General features: G+C 40.8%; 2 protein-coding genes across 3 annotated transcripts; one reads left to right on the plus strand and one right to left on the minus strand.

The window, feature by feature from the left end:
* Nucleotides 1-427: 427 nt before the first annotated feature.
* On the plus strand, nt 428-5,889 carry gpr12 (G protein-coupled receptor 12). Of its 2 annotated transcripts, XM_020712645.2 has the most exons (3): nt 428-620; nt 1,782-2,589; nt 2,729-3,031. In XM_020712645.2, the coding sequence occupies exons 2-3, from the start codon at nt 1,794-1,796 to the stop codon at nt 2,839-2,841; spliced, it is 909 nt and encodes a 302-aa protein (XP_020568304.1). In that variant the 5' UTR covers nt 428-620; nt 1,782-1,793; the 3' UTR covers nt 2,842-3,031. The 2 variants fall into 2 exon arrangements, with proteins under 2 accessions (XP_020568304.1, XP_011487229.1); XM_011488927.3 differs by having other exon boundaries at nt 1,782-5,889.
* A 178-nt stretch (nt 5,890-6,067) lies between these two features.
* wasf3b (WASP family member 3b) lies at nt 6,068-19,965 on the minus strand. The gene is made up of 9 exons (XM_004081057.5): nt 19,704-19,965; nt 14,837-14,993; nt 12,308-12,442; nt 12,024-12,177; nt 11,057-11,174; nt 10,746-10,927; nt 10,406-10,675; nt 8,185-8,495; nt 6,068-6,910 (listed from the first exon to the last, which is right to left on the minus strand). The coding sequence occupies exons 2-9, from the start codon at nt 14,967-14,969 to the stop codon at nt 6,753-6,755; spliced, it is 1,461 nt and encodes a 486-aa protein (XP_004081105.1). The 5' UTR covers nt 14,970-14,993; nt 19,704-19,965; the 3' UTR covers nt 6,068-6,752.
* Between the last annotated feature and the right edge of the window lie 802 nt (nt 19,966-20,767).

Below are 20,767 nucleotides of genomic sequence, written 5' to 3' on the forward strand. Positions count from 1 at the left end.
CTACTGGAGTTTTTCTATTCTAGTTTTCTAGGAAAAGCATTAAAAAGGCGCACGTGCCTGATGAGGCTATAAGCACTGAGTCTAATACATTAAGATTTAGGAGAGGAGCTAAGGTGGCCTCCTCCATGAGGATGGAGGGGAGGAGGCTTGTGAGACACATCAGGGCTGCTGTGAATAGCTCAGACAGGACCAGAATAGAAAGCAGGAGGAAGGTGAGCCTCCTCGTGCCTGAAACTGGAGTAGAAAACTATAAAGCGTTCAGATGCTCCGAAAACAACTTTAAAGATAAATCAATTCTGTTTTTAAACACCTGGAAATTAAACCGAATCTGTCCTTGGAAGAGGACCAAACATGAAGGGGTTTCAGCCAATCTCCGGCAGTCTGGCTCTTCTGGGACTCCTCCTTCATCATCCTCACCATCCTCACCCCCTCCTTTCCCGCGCACCTCCCGTTCCTCCTCGCTGCTCTTCTCGCCGCTCCTCCTCGCAGCACCACCGCAGTCCACGGGTGCCACGCCGTTACCGGTCGCCCGCCTAATAACCGAGCTGTGCCGCATCGACCCCAACATGATGATGGGAGCGCGAGGCAGCTGCGCCTCCATCTAGTCTCACCGAGTCAAGGTAAGGCGCTCGCGGGCATCCTCTGCACGGGTGGAAGCGTGCGGCTCGTTTCTGCCGCTGCTTTGTTTCTTTAATGTTGGCTGTAGGGCGGGTGTGTGCGAGCGTCTATGGCCGGCGGGGTGATATGCATGCTGGGAGAGATGTTTCCATGACGGGTGCGGTGTCTTCTGTAAGGAGAGGCAATTATTCCCGTCACCATGGGCAACCAGGCTGCCGTCCTGAAAGTTGCAGCAAAGCAGTTCTATCTTTTTCTAATTTAATTGACATTAATTTCAAACCCTTTGCGTGCATTCCTACAGGCCTATTTGCTTCAAGTCTCTCTGAGTTCAATGCACAACAAATTATAATATATTTAAGTTATTTTTGTGTTTTTTTGTGCAAAGTAAATTCCTTTGTCTTGAATTTTTGCTAAAGTTGCAGAGCCCTGAGCTGAGCATGCTCATGCCTCCTGTGCTCTCATAACCCAGGACATAAAGTACTTTATGCAGAAACCCCCCAGTTGGTTGTGTGGTGGGACAACAGGGTCTATTAAAGGCATCGAAATTCCTAATTCACAAACTAAGGTGATTTGGACAGAAAAAACAGTAATATAAAGAGCAAAAATTAATCACTTTTTGTAATTGCGTAACGATTCATTAATTTGATTCATATCATAATTTAGGATTGCTGATACAATTCATAGTTGATATTAGGTCATTTTGATCTGATTCACTGACCTAAAATCGATCCAGGACATCAAAATGAGCTGAATTTGGGTTATTCTTATTCTTCAGTGTGTAGTTTTCCAGATTCCTTGTATTTCTTGCAAGATAATCAAGTGTAAATAAATATGTGTACAAACAAGTAAAGAAGAATTAATGGGTAATCCATTCAAATTTTAGTTTCATAAAGTTGAGCCCACTGTTGTTCTTCTACACAAAAGGAACATTATTAGAACATTCTAGCACACTGCGTGGTCACATGTCTTTGCAAAATTACCAAATCGATATAATTGATTTATTTAATTTTTTTAACGATTTTACAACGGTATAGGTCGATTCGATTAACAACTTGCCTCTGACAGATTGATCTGATTGGATTGTAGGACTAATAATTGATTGGTTTAATCGCAGCACGACTAATTAAATGATAATGGTTGTGACTTGCCTGTGTTGATTTTAGACGGGGGGCACAATGAGTGAGGAGCCAGCGGTCACCCCAAGCTGGCTGAACCCGGAGGCCACAGCGTGGGCCAGTGGAGGCGGGGGAACGCTAGATAACAGCACCAGCTTGGGGACGTTTCCACCAGAGGAGTCCCTACCGCCCGGCCAGCTGCCGCTGCTGGTCAACCCCTGGGACATTGTGCTCTGCTCATCAGGGACCCTGATAGCCTGCGAGAACGCGTTGGTGGTGCTTGTGATCTGGCAGAACTCTGCGCTCAGGGCCCCCATGTTCCTGCTGATTGGCAGCCTGGCTCTGGCTGACCTACTGGCCGGTCTGGGTTTGGTGCTCCACTTCACCTGTGCCTACCTACTTCGCTCCGACTCAGCCCAGTTGCTGACTGTGGGCTTGGTGGTGGCCTCTTTCTCTGCTTCTGTCTTCAGCTTGCTGGCTATTACCATCGACCGCTATCTGTCACTGTACTATGCCCTCACCTACAACTCGGAGCGGACTGCAGCTTTCACCTACACCATGCTCGTGCTGCTGTGGGGCCTCTCCCTGTGTCTTGGCCTGCTGCCGGTCACGGGGGTTAACTGTCTGGCGGAGGAAGCCTCTTGCAGCGTCGTGCGGCCCCTGACTAAGAATAACGTCGCCGTGCTGTCTGTCTCCTTCCTGCTGCTTTTTGGCCTAATGCTGCAACTTTATGTCCAGATCTGCAAGATTGTAATGCGCCATGCGCACCAGATCGCTCTCCAGCACCACTTCCTGGCCGCCACACCCCACTACGTCACAACACGGAAGGGAGTGTCCACACTGGCCATCATCCTCGGTACGTTTGCTGCATGCTGGATGCCCTTCACCGTCTACTCCCTCATCGCTGACTACACCTACCCTCCTCTCTACACCTACGCCACGCTGGTGCCTGCTACCTACAATTCTGTCATCAATCCGGTCATCTACGCATTCAGGAATCAGGAGATCCAGAAAGCGCTGTGGCTGGTGTGCTGTGGCTGCGTGCCTGCAAGTGTGGCCCATCGTGCACGGACACCAAGTGACGTCTGACATGGGAAGAAGGTCCTGAGAAAAACAGAAAAGAGCCATCTGGGTCCAATCTGCTCCTACCGGGATGTGTTTGGTGTCAGAGAACAGAAGTTGGAATGGGCTGTTGGGGTAGTTATTCACAGCCCACAAGGATGGATGGGGTTTTTACTTGTTACACTGACCACAGGGCAAGAAATCTCACTGTCTTCCCAATTAAGGGCCATTAAGTCAGCTGCATCCTGCCCCCTTCTGTTCCAGTCGTGCCACGCCCATTCTCCTTTTTGCAGAGGGTGCATAACCCTGAAGATACTTACCAGTAGTGTATCTTTGGTCGCTTCTTCCCCTCTACATGGAGACCGTGTTAGTTTTTGCTTGTGTGCAAAAAAATCCCACCCATGTTGTGCAGGAGCACGCAGGGCAGGTGTTTCCACAGTTGAAGCCGGTCTGGAGCAGCATCCCGGCGTTCTGCTGCTGCACCCTCAACGTGCACAGAAAGCTAAACAGCCGCGGGGAGCTAAAAATAGACCCGATGCGCTCTGATCTGTGTTCAACAGACGCCGGGGAAGAAATCAAGGCGCTCCCTTTTTCTCGCCTCTTCCGTTTCCTATTTGTCTTGTTTTCCAATTCAGATTGCGTGTCAATGCGTTACAGTTTAGGAGGCTCAAGGCCAGGCAGACCCGCCCCGTTAAAATCCTCCTGCATTTTTTATTAGTACAGAGGCATCAAACCAAATATAGGCCTGTTTGATGATGTAATCCACAAGTACACCCCTTCAGTTTAAGCGAGGAAGTGGCATTTACTGTCTCTTTTTTGACACACGTCTTTAAAAAAAATCAGTTAAAATTTGGGATTTTCGTCTGCATTAATCAAAGCTCCCAAAGAGCGTGACATCAGACTCATTTTAGACTCATTTGCATATGAGCAGCACAAAACCCTTGGGTTGCTCCCTCCGTTCGGTGTGGTAGGTCACATGCACCCCTGCAGGCTTTGTGCCGTGCTTTCCTGATGTTGTCGTGACCTTAAAAAATGTAGTTTTAGCCCAAATGACCACAGTGTACCTTACATGTGCTGCATTATAAGACCTGCAGTTATAACCTCCATGTTACCAGTTGCATATTTCCGTACTGTGAAATTTGAAGTCATACTTTTTTTGAAGTCCCTTGTCTTCACAGCTGCTTTAACTTATTGTATTTTGCATCCCAACCTGCTCTCAGAACATGTCAGCAATAACTCGCCCATGAATGGTAGTTATTTTTTCGATGTGAAGCAATACTCAGACAGCAATAACATCCCATGTCTCACTTTGATTTCTATCTACCGATTGAGCTGCCTTAAAGGCTGCTCAGGTGTTTTGCGTAGGACAGGCTCGGTGGGTAATGCTTCAGTAAACGGCGGGAGCATCTCTCCCCTCGTCTCTAATAGAATCCAAAAGAATTGGGCTTTGATATTTTCTTGCATCAATTTGTAAACTGTTTTCGCCCGCTACTTCTGCCTTTAGCGAGTGTTTGAATCATCCTGAGTGTTGCGACCTCCAATAACAGTGTGTGAACTGTGATTTTGTGCATCCGGTATGAGCTGCATGGCCTCTGGGTTTGTGCATGTGTTTTGTGTGCATAACACTTTGTCTCCTTTTTGTTGCATTTTCCAGCTCTGTTGATCTTGTAGAGGATAACTCTGTCAGTCTTCCTGTAAATTTCAAAAGAGGTTGTCTCATTCGATTGTTTGCTTTCTGGAAGGAGATGGGAGATGGGCGGTCCAGCACTACAAGCCAAAGTGAAAGAGTCTCTCAGTGATCTTTGATCCAAGTCCTGCTGTTTCTTTTTCCGTTTGCCTAATGTTATATTCCTTTTTTAAATCAATGAGATTGAGATTAAGTGACTTTTTGATAATTCTATGAGCTAAAAACAGCTACTTCCAAATACAATGCTTCTTCTTTCTTTCCCCCATCGAACGCCTCTCTGGCCTCAGACCACGTAGACAAATCTTTATCTTATTCATTTCATTTCAGGTCTGAAGGGAAAGAAAAAAGAAAGCATTTCTAAGCATGGAAATGTAGTCTGTGTTTGTGAAAATGTGCATTGTCTCAGACTGAACCCTGTAGTTCTTTGTTGAGCACCAAAAGGTCAGACGGACGCATCTAAACCCACCACCAACTGTTTTTACTTTATATTTGGAGAAAACTCTATTTTGTTATTGAAATTTTCTATTTTTTTCTACTTTAGTCTGGTCAGACCTGTTCTATTACTGCGCTGTGAAGCCTTTTTCTGAATGTAGTGTTTGTCTAGCTGAAATCCTTGGAGCTCGACTTTCTCTTTGTAAATGCGGCATGCCGACGAGGACCTAACACGAACCCGCATGGTGCTACTGAAGCCGGTCAGTCTGACGGGTTCTTTGGAAAAGCAGACAGTGTTCTGGTACATTTCCCTTGTATGCAGCGGTTTGTAAAGTCAAACGCTTGTTTTCCGTCCCAGCATTCCCTGATATGGTGAATGTGGTTCACATTTTGTACAGTGATTGAGGTTTTTTGCTGCAGAGCAGGTTTTTTTGTTTGACAAAAAGGGCTTTGTTTCTCAGAAGGGCCAGGGAACAGTGATGTTGGATGTATTATTGATCAGCAAACACACTCGTTAATCTCCTAATCAGTTTCTCGGTAAATGCGTAAAAAGCTGTGGACTTTTTTTTTCAGGACAAACTAGCAGAGAATGGTGAAAGTGACTTCCTGATTACCAATTTAGAGCTAATAAAGCACTACAGGGCCTGTGAATGTGTGTGTGTATGTTTGGGATTGGAGATGGGGTGGCACCACAGTTACAGCATCTATTGTAGACATACGCATAGACTTCAATGTGAAATGCACTTTATTCTTTGGATGACAATGGCACAAAAAATTGAAAGTATCTGCAAAATGAAACATATAAATGATAATCAACCTGCACTAATTTAATGGATATATTGTAAATACATTTCTGTGAACGTGTTGTCTATTTTTCCAAAGTGTTAGTTGTATTTTTTATTGCTTTGGTTAGCTCACTCAACTGAGAGATCTTGTTAATTTTGTATTAAAAACAAAGATGTGCTGTGCATAAAACTCCTGGCTTGACTTTTTCTTTCTTTCCATTATACGCCGTGGCTTACTGCCCTCTGTTCGGCTCTCTTCTGTTTCCTTGGTTACTCCCTTCGTAGCTGTTACCGTTACTATGGAAACTGGAGTCAGGTATGTGTCGTCTGTGATGAGAGTGGAACAAAAAAGACACACTCAGCCGGGCGACGATCCTTCATTCATGGTTTTATTTCTCCGTGGAAGCGGTTACACATCTCAAACAAATCGTATACATAACACCTCCACCTCCTTTCTGACCCCTCCCGAATGCAGGTGGTTCAGTTAAACTTCTAAAGGGTAAGACATTGTTTTATTTCCCTCTACCTCCACCTGCCTACACCCAAACATGCCCGTTCCTTCCAGTTACACCTACAAAATAAAAATTTGTCTTAAGATCTATGGAATAGTCAGACATTTCAATATAAAACATGTTCAAAAAAAGTACATTAGCTGGCTCGAGAGGAAAGTTTCTAATATTTCTAACACTCTTGAGCTCTGACAATACAATGAGGACTTTTACGCGGTGTTGCTAGTGTTATTAGAGGAGGAAAACATCCACTGAGGTGTATTCACAAGGCTTCTGAGTATAATCTTGGACTTTTGTGTAAAATACTTCACATAGTGGTCAGTATTACTGAATATTACTAATCTGTACATACTTTATGTGTCCTGAACACAACCTCAAGTTTTGGACAATTCAGTGTATTTTAATCTTCATTGTGTGTTCATGTGTGTGTCATCAGCAAGTCTGAATGTGGCGGTGAGATTCCCTCCAGGTGAGTGTCAGGTTGATTGACAGCAAATCCTACTGAGTGTGTCCATGGTTACTCTACTTAATTAGTGCGCGCGTGTTAATCCGACCAATCGTTCTCCTCTAACTCGGAGTCATCCTCGGAGTCGGAGTATTCCACAGCGATGCGTCGTGACAGGATGGTGGCCACGTCGTTTCCGACCGGCTCCCTCTTGGCCTGCTGCTCCTGCTGCTCCTGCACCTTCTTCAGCTGGATACCTGAGAAAAAACAGACACCAACTGAAACTTCCTAGGGTTTATTACTAACAAAACATAGACGTGTGACACAAAAATCAGTTGCATTTTTTTTGCACAACTGAGAAAGCATTCTATTATCTTATGTAATCGAGAAATGATTGGACTATGTGACTACAATGTGAAACCCTAACCACTGTCTTTCCACCTCTGTGGTTGGTGGAAAAATTGAATTTTAACATTTGTTGCAGTTTATCAACATACTTTTGCTTTAGTCTCTTATTAATGTTTCAAAATGTTTACAGTTCCATTCCAATTATCTTTTTTATTATCTAATTTCAAAGCTTTCCCAGTAGTCTTTTAATTATGATTATGCTGCTTTAAGCCAAATGTGTGTTATAAAAACAAACTTGTTTCTGCAGAGCGGCAGTAGTTGATTAGAAATTCACCTCAGAGTTGTGGGCGGGTCACTTTCTCCCACTAGCTCCCAGCTCCCCAGACCCCACCCTAACATTAACAAAAATGGCGAGAAATATGGGAGCTGTCCAGCCGTACAGTTTTGACCCAGATGCCAGCTCGGACGAGGAAAACTAAGACGTGTGCAAGAGGATGCATCAAAATGGAGCGGAGCAGGGAGCTTGTGGTCGGCCCAGCATATTTTCTACATTACATAGGTTTTTTCTTATGGCATTTTTTCCCCTGATTCACAACGATTTGAAAACAAAAAACTCGGAAATACAATTTTAAGCTTCATTTTCTAAATATATGTCCCCCACCATCAGAAAATATCAAAAGAAAGACTATTTTCATTGGGGTGGTTTTTTAAAATGTGTGTAACCTTTGTGCTATCCTATGGGGTCAAGATGACCATTGACGTCTTATTCCTACCATGACAAAGGTGGATAAAGGTGGAGAGGATTTCATGTATTCCATGGACACCAGTGAAGATCACAAATCATTGAAGAAAAAAGGTTCAGGGCACTGTTTAGTGGGTCTAGATGACCCAACTCCCAACGTTAAAGTGACTAGGATAGCACAAGGGTTAAATAAAAAAATCTGGACTGACCTGCTCATTTAAAGGATGTCTCCTGGAAACCCCTTAGAAAATTCTTATTCATGTTCTCGTGACATAAACATTTAACCTATACAATGAGGCCTCTAGAGTCGGACATGTGGTCGATCCTGTTTTTATTTGCCTAATCATGTGTTAAACCTTATATTCACATGATCTTAAAACAATCAAATCTGTTTGAAGAAAGTTGGATGAATCTTGTTCTTGCTGGCACTGAGACTCTTACCCATGCGGATAGCGGCCAGCAGATCACTGCGGGCATCGTTGACAGCAGTGTTCTCAGAGACTGTCACAGAGGACATCTTGTGGGTGGCGGAGTGGGAGGCACCAGCTGGAATGGGAGGTGGTGGAGGACCAGGAGGGGGTGGAGCTGCCTGGGCTCCAGATACAGGTGGTGGAGGCGGAGCATAGCCGCCAACAGCAACCATCGTCCCAGGGGGCATGGGGCCTCCAGGCGGTAAGGCAAAGGCTGTCTGGGCAGAAGGGATGAGGGGAGCGGAGGGAGGAGGAGCACCGGTGTTGGCGTAACCATCCATACTGAAGGAAAAAGGAAAACTGGAGTTAAACAAACACGGCTTCGTGCTTTAGTCACTAAAATAAACCTCTGTGAAGAGGTGTTCACCTAAAAATCAACCATTTAAAAAAGCATTTTTTAATTTGCTGCAAGTTTAAACGCCCATGACATTATGAACGCTAGAAAAATCAGCAGGTGGCAGTATTACTCAAATTGTAAAGAAAGGTCTAATTTTGGAGTAAACTATCCTGAAACTGACAAAACACAACCTAACAAATTATTAAAGTAGCAAATAAGTAGCCAATGGGGCTCAAATTTGGTAAATAGTGTTAAAAAGTTGTCCTGTATTAATAACATGTTTCTTATGGTTTAATGGTTAAAAAGTGCATTGCTTTAATCTGATTTACAAAAGAAAGAAATTAAATATAAAATACATTAAGTGACGTGATGGAGGGTTTAAAAGTTAAATATGTACATACAAATATAACTATATATATGTGTCTTACTGGATGTGAATTTGTGATCTATAGCTGAACAACAACCTCTTCATCTTTATCCAAAACAACTCTAACTACTATACGGAGCAATGGGGGAAAAAAACGGAATAAAACAGATTTTATGTCAATTTCATTAACATTAAGAACTACTCTAACAATCATTTCATTATTGCTTCGATTGTAATTTTAGTAACTTGTGTCATGGCGGTGAAAGCTGCAGTTTGAATGGAAAAATGGGATTTGGGCATATAAATAAAAACAATTAAAATGTTATGCAGTAGACAATAAAAATGTATGTATTTTTTTTGAAATACAACAATTTTACTTTGTGGAAATGACAATGTTTATTTGTTTATGTTAGACCAATCTAAACCTACCGTTTATGCTTTTTTAATATAGCAATAAGATATATTATAATAAAAAATGTGACTTAGGAGGATGAGTTTTAACAGAGTCACATTCATTAATATTATTTCATAATTAATTATATTAGTGTATTTATATGTTTTCCCTCTTTATGGTGGTAACTTTATAATCAATCATTTGGCAAATGAATGATATTTCAATGAAATAAACTGATGAATCATAAAACATCCTAAAAAATGTAGCAGTTTCTGTGGACAATTGTCTGTAAGCCGCATAATAATTACAAACCAAAGTTTCAAAGGTATTCTTGATGATACAGTAGTCTTACTTACAGTCTTACTGTGTAAAAGGTTTAGGGAAATATTCAAACTACATGACATCCGTTACCTAAGTGACTAAAAAAGGCAGAAAGATCACAAAAATGTACTGTTCCTGTAACCAAAACTAAAAAAGTTTCTGAATGTAATAAATAAAAACTTTATTAATCCCATTTAAAGCTGAACTAAACAAACTTCCATGCATTATACGAAGAATATCCACCATAAAAAGTAAAGGACATGTCTGAAGAACCAAATCTAAATAAAATTCTATTAGAGTCTTAACAACGGCCAGAAAGCTGGAAAAATACACGAATAGAGATGTTCTTACAAAGAAGTGTAAGGAAAAAGATAAGGATTAGCTTTTATACATTGACATTAACACAAAAAACATTTGTACTTTTGATAATATAATATAATATAATATTAGTGTCTTTATGCTGCTTGTACTTTAAAGTACTGATAATTACATTATTGCTTAGAATTTTAAATTCAAACCTGGTAAAAACAAATAAATATCTTCTGAGATGTCAAGTTCTGCCATACAAAATGGAAAATAAATAGGAAGCAGAAGTTATCTGCAACAAAAAGGTCATAGAAAGCTACATTGTTGTCTAAATTGGACCATAACTGCTCAATTTAATATGTGATGTATATAACCAACAGTTAAGTAGACTGAATATTTTTTTCTACTGAAATAAACCCAGAAAACTAGGAAGAAAAAAACAATAAGCAAATGAAGCCAACAACTACCTGTATTCCATGGGGAGAGACATTGATCCGCCGTTCATCGCCTCAGCAGGTGGCGGCGGCAGTGGGACTTGGTGGATGTGAGAACGACCCAGAGTTCCACCCTGATAGGCCATCATTGTTCTGCCTCGGCTGTCATGTTCCCCGACGCCACGAGCGGCGTGTCCAGCCATCTGGGCGGCAAGGACACTTGGGGGAGGGCCGGAGTAAGTGTGGGCGTGGCCTGCATGGTTCATGCTGTTGGGATAGTGATGAAAATCGGCGCCGTGACCCCTGAAAACAGCAACACTTTAGATTGTGATTGTGAGGACAGCGAATCAACTTAATGTGTGTGTTCAGGTACCTGTTCTCAGGTGACATTGAGCCCTCAGAGGACGCCCCTCTGTCTCTGTGAATGGTGTGCCGGTGGTCCGGCCTCAGCTCCTTATCCAGAGCCATCATGTTCCACTCCTGCCGACGATTCCGCGCTTTGCGAACCTTTTTGACCTCCCTTTGCAACGTTCCGTCCACACAGCGCCTCTGCTCCTGCAACAAAGACAAATGAGACATTTAGAGTAGCAAAAAATAATTAAGACGCTTAGCAATGCAAAGCTGACTGTGCATCAGAAGTTTAAGTGGGAAGTTGAATGTAATAAATAACAACAGGTACTTCACCTTCTGCTTCCTCTTCTCTTTCCTCTTGTCTTCAGTGTCTTGGAGCATCTTCTCTTTCCACAGGTCAAAGAAGTAGGAGGGGTCTGTGTAGAACTTAAGAGCTTCCTTTTGGTCATCCCTGCAGAAACAAATAATGTTTATCTATATAATGACAGGTTCTTCTGTTAAGAGGAAATTTAAATAAAACTGAGCCTTGTTGTATTAAATCTGAAATACAGTGGTCCCTGGATATCATGGGGTTCACCTTTCGTCATACGATGTTTTTTCAGGGGAATTTTGCACGCTTTTTTTATAGCTTGGCTGTAGACCATTGTCAGTTCATCTCCTCCGTACCATGTCTCCTGTACATAAAGCGTCCAGCTTTCCAATTTACATAAATTTTCGATTGTAAGCAGATCTTTATTGACACTCTATAATTCTGGACACATTTTTTTTTACAAAGGTTTGAACATTGAGAGTTTAAACGAGAGAGAAAAGCTGTGAACACGTTAACATTAAAGTGTCTTATGAGGGGTTTTACAGCCTCAAAACATCTTTAAGAATTGTAAAAAAAATTAAGTTGACTACTTTGTTGATTATTTTTATATTAAACCTCCAGTGACAAATGAGGAACCACTAAACTGGGGATTGAAATACATATTTCTGAAGCAATTTTGTCTTTTACCAGTAGTTTCTAAATGCAAACAGTCCCAAGAAAAAAAGCACATTTTTAAGTTGATGTAGGTTTGTAAAAAACTATCAAACCAATCAAATTCTTCAGTTCAGTAACAAAGACTTTGCTGTTAGTTTGCACACAAAAAACTAAATATTTTGAAACATGTATTTTGTTTCTTTATCTGTCATGTGTCTAAGGTTTTATGCTCTAACATTTTACAAGAAATCAGCATAAACAATAATAAAGCTGCCACACCGTACATTCATCACAAGTTGCAGAAGTTCAAAATAATCGGAAAAAGTCAACACCAACCTATAAGGTGTGAGGATTGTGAGAGGAGGAGGCTTGTCGCTCAGGTTGTACATCTCCTTGACAGGAATGGGGACACTGCTCTTGGACACCACCTGCTGGTCTTGCGTGGTGGAGCTCTTAAAGGCCTTCCTCATGTTGATGTCTTGCAAAGAAACTACAAGAACAAAGAAAAACAGTTGATACATTATTATGCTAAATGGGCAGAAAATCTGAGTAGAGTAAAAGAGTTGATGATTTGTCAATAACTAATCAAGGCATGATGTGCCTTCAACAATCTGATCTACCTTCCTCCACAGTCGAGTCCAGCTGTGTGACTTTGACAGCCAGCCGGTCGATGCGGTCCTGGAGGGAGTTCGCCCGCAGATAGAAGGTGTTGGCTTCATTAAAGAGCTCGCCAAATATGTCCTCTGCGTGTTTACCTGACGTGGAGAAAAAAGAAAGAGGTGAAAAAAACTCAGAGGAATCCAGAGGACTTTTAATCTCCATCTGGGGTCAAGTACGGTAATCGCCACAGGAAAATGAGCTCAATCAATACAGTGGAAGTATGACCCAATGTGAAACCAAACTCTAAAGATCTGTGATGGAAATAGTAGCATATAACTTCATACGGTAACTTTTTAGATATATAATTTATCAGATAGATGTGTGTGCCTAACTGATTAGAGTAAAAAAATATCTTTTACTATTTAGGTTTTACTATAGGAGTGTTTCAAGTTCTGAATCTAAAAAAAAAGTGAACGATTTTTGGGTAAATCTAAACATATTTCTTAATCTTACTTACAAAAATAAACGACAATCTTCAGGATCAATGCATGTTTTTTTTAACAATCGTTGGTTTAGCTTTACTTAAAGATCCACTCCACTGAAACTCACTGTGTTTCGGGTGTTTTTAACATGTTTTTGTGGCATTTTTCCGATGATGAATGACACATATAAAGAAAAAATTAAGATTGAAACTCCATTTCTGAGTATTTCTTTATTCAAATGGTGATGGATCAGAAGTAGATAAAAAAAATGCAGTTTAAAAAACTCTTAGTTGTGACGTGGAAACTAAAATGGGCGGGCCAAAGCCTCCCTGCTCCGCTCCATTCTGATGCAACCACTTACAAACTAATAGATTCACGTATGTCTTTGTCTTCCTCGTCTGGTCTGCCATCTGGCTCAAAACTGTACAGCTGGATAGCTCAGATATTGCTCGCCATTTTTGTTCCACCTGTAATGTTAGCTTGGGGGGACAGGAAGCTTGCGGGAGGGAGTGTAAACAAAGGGATGATGGGACATTAGCGGAGGCTTACTTCCGCTCCACAACTTTGAGAGTTTCTGATGCCGCTCTGCACAAACTTTGTCCTAGAAAACGATTCTGCTGAAAAACAGCAGAATCACGACGAAAAGAATACTGGGGACACTTTCAAAATAGATCAAATATGACTTTAAAGACCCACTCTGATCATCTTTTGAGCTTTTGTAAAAGAAAGGTAATTTTGAGCTTCATTTTCTTCATATATTCCCTTCATCATCAGAAAAATGCCACGAGAAAAACCAAAACACAAATTTCATTGGATTTGTTCACAAATACAGTTTAAAGTAAGGCCACAATGTTTGATTTCCTGATACAGCTATTTAGAAGTAACATTTAATATTTTCGTTCCAATAAATCCTTCACAGTCTTAAAGCACTGGTCTGCAAAACATTTGCCGTCAAAGGAAGTCATATCTTGGCTCTGGGCTAAGAGGAAATAGTCTTTGAGTTTTAAGAAATGGTTTTGCACAACAACACTGAAAATTGTGTAAAATGGACCATATATCACGTTAAAATCACTGCAACTGTTGTGTTCTGTATAGAGTGGAAACAGAGGGACCCCCCCGCCTCCTGTTGACAGAATGGGCAGCAGGAAGAACACTTGGAGGAAGGAAGAATCCCAGATCCGGCACTCTGAGACCATAGACTCTGGCGTCCCATGAGGCCTCTTATGGTCCAAACACATGCACATAAGCACGCACAGATATTCTCTGTCAAGTCTGCTCCAGCATTTATATTTAACACACACAGCTGTTGTCAAAATGCCCTCTCCCACTGTAGGAACTTGACAGAATAAAAGACCAACAGAGGCAAATAGGCCAAATGAAAAAGGGTCTGGTTTTGATGCATGACACAGAAGTTCATAAAGGTTCAACATATTGATTTAATAGGAAAAAATAGGGGTTCAGATTAAGACAAATGGCGGATAACAGGATCTATGATCTCTTCAAGGGTGTGAATGGCACGAGTGGGAAGATCAGCACCCTTGAACCTGTAATAACTCTTTGATGCATCTGCAGTAAGTGCTGCAATCGATAAATCTGCAGACAAACGGCTTTGACACAGATGCACAACAGAGCAGCCTGAACAAACACAGCGCATAACTGCACAGTCACATGTCCACGGCCCAACAGATAACTTCATTTTTTTTAATTTTTTTTTTGCAGAGGCTGTCTAAAAAGATTACATTTCAACGCTCTATGTTCCAGTGTCGGGCTTTTGTAAGCCTGATTCCATCCCCGTGACCCCACCAACCCCGTAACCATGACAACAACTAAATCAATCACAGGTTTAGGATTAATGATGAAAGCATGTGATCTTGTCCCGCTACAAAGATCCACACACTGCAGAAAGCCTTCCACAGATCTCAAAGGGATAACAGACTAAGATGCACCAGTTTGTTTGTTTTTTTGTCACATTCTTAAAACAGATGTGTGTTATTTCCTTCCCTAATTTAAGACTGTCAGTAGTAGTTTGTTTATTGAAATGTGTATTTACATGGGTTTGAATCTTACTGAGGCTGCTGAGCTGGCGGATGATGGCAGACAGCGTGTTGTTCATCACACACTCCAGCTCGCTGCCGATGCCCTCGGGCAGCTGCCCTCGACAGAGGTGACGCGGCTCGATGTTCCTCTTAACCAGAGGCATGGCGAGGCCTCACTCCGACACAAACTGCAGGGAAGTGCAAACAAAAGAAAACTTGCGTGACACACAAATTATGCTCACGGGATCTTAATGAACTGAAGTGTCCAAGAGCAAGGCATCGATTTAATTGTTCATTACTTTCACAATGAATGCTGTGGTACATTTGTCAGGACAAGTCGGCACAGGAACTCCCTGAAGACATCTGACAAATGTGGAGCTAGTGACGGGGTGTTGGTGGCATTTTGTTGCTGCATTGTGAAACAAACAGAAGACGGACGTTCGACTGTCCAAATGATAGAGTAGACAGGTGACCTCCACATAAATAAACCCAGAAAGACAAGGAATATATTAAAGTCAGAGCAACCTAAACGTTCAGACTACTGGGGGGAGAGAGGCCTGGTGATGCTATCTGTCTGAAAGTATAATTGTATTACATAAATTATATATAATTTAAAGCACTTGCTAACGTAAAAAGAAAGGACATAAAAAAGATGGCAGCTAAATAGCTCCTGTAAGCATGCATTAACATGACAGAGGTGGTAAAAGACATGGGGACAGACATCGCCCAGTTAAACTTGTAGAGTCACTGTTTTTTGCTTTGAGAGTGTAAAGGATGTTTCGTACTGTTTGGCCTTTTTCCCCTCTTCATCCATATTTACAGGAAATTGCAAAACCAAAAACAGGCTAGACTTAATGGAGCTGCTGACCAGAGAACTGAGAGTGATGACCAACTGTGTGCTAAAGACAGAAGACTTTGGCAACCAGCAGAGAGATTAAAGCATTAGAGATAGGAAGAAACAGCATGCCAGCTAATCCCGCGCCAGTTTGTGACAGCTCCAGCTGGAAAACTGTCACAACAAGAGATTGTGGTGAATGTTAAAAACAAGAAAAATGATAATAAACTGTTGGGCCCACATCCTCTCAATGTGACTGTCTCTCATACTAAGAACATGTGTAGTAAATGATCAGAAAGCAGGAAAATCTTCTCATTGCAGTCATCTTATCCGTGTGGTTTGCTGCTTCCTGTTTTTAAAGTGTGAGTCTGCCTCCTGCTTCCTGGTCCTCCCCGTGTCACATCTCTCCTTCCTGTTCCAACACTTGGACAGAACAATAAAGCAATCCCACAAGAGCCAAACTGGAAAAAATAAAATGGTTTTGATTGTAAAAAAAAAAAAATCTCAAATAGTAGTAAAAAAAAAAATAAATCAGTGGAGAAACAGGTTGATGGGGCATAACGAAGGTCTAATTATAGCAGACAGGTACACAAAGAATAAAACTGAAAATACTGGAGTCTATTCAAATCACTTTTAAGCGCTAATCCAATTTTATGTAAATTCATCTCATCAGATTAAATACATAAAAGAGGTAAGATTATATCTTTAACATAAAAACGCACAAAGTAACAAGAATCACTAAACTATTATGGTTCCCAACAGGAAGCAGCAGTAATTACAGATACAGATGACACAAGACACTTGTGTTCATCCTGCCCCACTGCCACCAAAACAGTCCGCATCTGCCCCCAAAAGGGTGTAATTACATTGTCACAAAAGATGAGGAGCACAGCTGATAAGAACTGATTTGGTTTAAGCTGTTTTCTTCATTAAACATTTTGGAAACTGCTCCTTTCTGCTGAATAGAACATAGCAGCTACAAATGAGAAGATTGCATGTTTTTGCTGGTACTGTCTGGCCTGCATGACAATCACACTGATGAGGGCAAATAATGAGCTATGGGGGGACGAGCGGGAGGAGGCAGCCTCCTTTCCGTTTGGGAAAGTGGAGGCGAAAGAGGGTGTTTTAAACGGGTCCAAGTGGGATCCGAATGCGATAGATGAGATCCAATGAATAAGAACTGTGTGTGAGCGTGAAAAAAACAACAAAACACATAAGGTTGTGTGTAAAATGATAATGCATACGTCTGTGTTTGAGTGTGAAGGAGAGGGATTTGAGTGGGGGGAAGGGTATGAGCAGGGACCTCAGGGAAGCCACTGAAAGGTTCCCGGGACAATAGAGCTCCGTTCACACGGCAACAGCACTAACACTCCCATGCATCCATCCCCTCCTCCTCCTCCTCTTCCTCCTCAACCTTGTTTTAGGCCCCTTTTTAGTTGAGCACTGAAACCATCATAAGTGATGCTCCTTCATCCCTTCACCAAAAGAGGAGAGAAAGTGTCAAACTTGGACCTAAACGCATCCCCTCACTGATACATTTATTTGAGCAGATTCTTCCTCCGGATCGCACTTTTATGATGTTTCCATAATTAAAACATTGCACCAACCTACCATCACAGCAGGTAGCATCCACAGTGTCTCATTAGGAGCACATAAACTGACCCTTCACAGGGAAAAAGACCTTTGATCTTCAGAGATGTGACATTCAGAGTCTGCCCGCTTCCCCTCCAAAAAACACAGCTTCTTTACACACACAACCACGATGAAGGAGGACTCCACGAGTTGTAGGGACTCCATTAAGAAAGAAGGAGTCATTATCAATTTATACTCAGAGTACAGCTTCTTGTATCAGAAAATATGTTGCCTGGTCTATAGTAATGAATAATGTAGCCTAAATTACATCAGGTTGTACTGCCCTAGATATGACGCAGAAAAGAAATTCTCCTTACTCGCACACTATTATGACACACGTGGAATGTAGGTAAAACTTTATTGAATACTCAATTCAACTTTGATCAAAATCATAATCTGATTGTGTTATTATTGTGACATAAAAAAAATGACTGCCTTTGTAAATACTTTAACACAGAAATAAAAATGGATAGTGATTTTGGTTTTTTGTTAAAAACATTGAAGACCGTCTCCAATAAAAGTTGTGTTTTTAACATGTTCCTGTGGCGTTGTTCTCATATTAGAGGACATATATAGAGAAATCTAATATTAAAATAGCATTTCTGTGTATTTTTTTATTCAAATTCTTGTAAAATCAGAAGCAGATCCAAAAATTGGAAAGAGCTTGAAGGTGACGTACAAAGGTAAGCCACAATCTCCTTCATTCAAATGTATCCACTTGTAGACGACAAGATCCAAGCAAGTCTTCATTTTCCTAGTCCAAACTGGCATGTGGCTTAAAACTGTACTACTGGATAACAACAATATTGATCGCCATTTTTTTTGTACCAATAATGCTAGGTTGGGGTTGTAAGGGGCTGTGAGCTAGTGGAAGAGACTGTAAACAGATGGATTATAGGAAGTAGGGGCGGGCTTACTCTGCACAAACAGTCTTGCCCACAACTCAAAGGTGAATTTCTAATCAACTATGCAGAAACTATGACCTAAAAGAAAGAAAAAAGCTGTGTCCAAATCCCCACCCTGATCCCTAACTACTAAAAAATATATAGTGCAGGACTGTCTCATGTCCTGGATTTTAAAAGCAATTACGATCATGCTCATCACTTTTTTTTAAACAGCAAATATGGCGGCATTGATTTCACAAAGTGAAATTATAATTGATATGAGATTTTTGCCACAATCATTTATGCATCCACTGTGTTCAGAAGATAAAAACGTCGATAGTTTATTAAAAATATATATTTAAATACTTTTTTTGGCTAAAATTGTTCAGATGCAATGCATTGTGGCCAATCTATTGAGCATCGATGCACACTGGTCTTTCTCAGAGACTTCTGGGAAATTTTTAGACTACTCGTTTTTGGAATTGTATTAGATTTTGGCTAAAAATGGCATAATTAAAAGGCCAGTGGGAACGTTTTTACAATAAATACAAAGATAATCGGAGTGGGTCTTTAAGAGAAAACTTGGCAAGTGTAGACTTTATTCTTTGACAAATTTCAAAGTAAATCTCACTTTAAATCTATTATAATCCAATATTACTGCTTACATTTTCAAAATTTGGTAAAATTGAGTATCTGGACATTTTTGTTTATGATTAGAACACTTTTAGTAATTCTACAGCTGTAGCTGAATTATTATCAAGAAATAATAGGATATTGTTTTTCATCATGACTTCTATTCTATATTTTGCTTAGTTTACAGATCAGGTTGACTCAAAAACTTAATTTGATGAGCTATAATTGATTAATGAGCATATTTGTTGTCGCTTATTTACATCAAATTGATTAAAAAAAATAACTTTGTCTCAAAATAGACCTTACATACATAGCTACAGAAAAGGCTCCTAGTATTTGGGTTTGTTTCCCGCAATACATGAGCTCCAAAATACTGATACAGTGTGACTCGGGGGTCGTGCTTTTAACGCAGGCTGCTGCTATGATGCTTCAGCCTCCGTTCACTCCCTTTTTCCTAACCCCAAGGCTTCTGTGAGCATGACCGCACACACAAGAGCCGTAAATTGATGGCAACAACGATCAATCACTGCTCCGCACCGCCGCTTCCCGTTATCAACGAACTGACCCACATATCTGTTAATCTATCGCCGTCCACGCGACTTTTGTGCCATTTTTGATATAAAATGTGACCATCAGTTTGCAGTTAAAGTGTCAGAAAAACACCAGCTCGCTACAATTACATCTATGTAGTTTAAAAGCTTCAAATTAGCCACGAGGGAAAGTAGTATTCATTGTTTCCTGATTTCTACACAAACCGGGGTGCGCTTCAACTGACCACTTGCTTAGCTAGCTTATGTCCACTGCTCGGCCACTTAGTTGAAATAAATTAAAGTAGAGTCGTTATGCATATTAATGTCACGGCGATTATAAACGATGTGAGTAGCGGTTTTAAAAAAGTGTATTAAAGCTCTCACCAACACTTGAAATGTTAAAAGAAATCCGTCCGTTCGCACGTCCCGTTAAATACTCCTATTAGCTCTGCCATCCTGTATCCCTCGGTCCGTCTCGCCACTCTAGGGAAGATCCTTGAAGAACGAAGACACACCCACTATCTTATCAGCAAATCACATCTCCAAATTGATGATTGTACATTTGAGTGACAGGTATGATAGCCAATGGTGTCTTTTGAAAAGAGTGATTGACAGGGAGCGCTCCCTGCTCCGGGGCGCTTTTACTAATGGAGTGGGTGGGTTTGCTGACCTGGTGCTGCTGAATGTTTATATGCAAAATCCTGGCAGACGAAGTTTGTTTGAAATTGAGTTGTTTTAAGTATTTTTTTTTTATTTTATTGAAACAAAGGGCCATTTAAAAACTTAGTTAAATGAAAAAATATTATCTATGGAGGACTTAGAAAGGTGTCACCGTGATAAAAAAAAAACACACACACATGGGATGGAAAAGTATTGTATTACAAAAATAGTTTGGCCAGCATCCTACAGGAAGAGGTGCAGTGAGAGGACACTCAGATCCACAGTGGATGTGTAGGCAAAAACAATCCAAAGCCAGCTGTTCTTTCTTTTTTTATTTTTAAAGATTTTGTTGAGTCTAAGAACTTTAAAAGATTAGACATAGACTGTTAAGTGCTGTGATTTCCCTTTGGCAGCTGGTTAAAAAAAATAATGCAACAAGGGCTATTTATTTATTTGTTTAAAAAGGCCAGATTGTATTCTAGAAAAAAAAAGACTCAATGGTCAGGGGGTTTATTTTGAAAATCTTTGAACCAAGGTCATCTTTTTTTGTTTAGTTCACATGGTGGATAAAGTAGTTGTTCCTCAGTTATAATGTTCCTGGGAAGATGGACAAGTTTTGAAAAAGGTAGCCCCCAAAATTAATGTGTGTTAAATTTGGTACCTAAAAAATTTAAAGTGAATTTAAATGTTTGACTTTCTTTAGAAACATTTGTATTTTTAACAATATTAGGGTTGGAAAGGCTCATAGGTGGTTAAATGTATACAATCTTTGCTTCAAAACTAGTTAT

This window comes from Oryzias latipes, chromosome 20 (genome assembly GCF_053564925.1).
Source record: "Oryzias latipes strain Hd-rR chromosome 20, Olatipes_Hd-rR_3.1".
NCBI lineage: Eukaryota > Metazoa > Chordata > Actinopteri > Beloniformes > Adrianichthyidae > Oryzias > Oryzias latipes.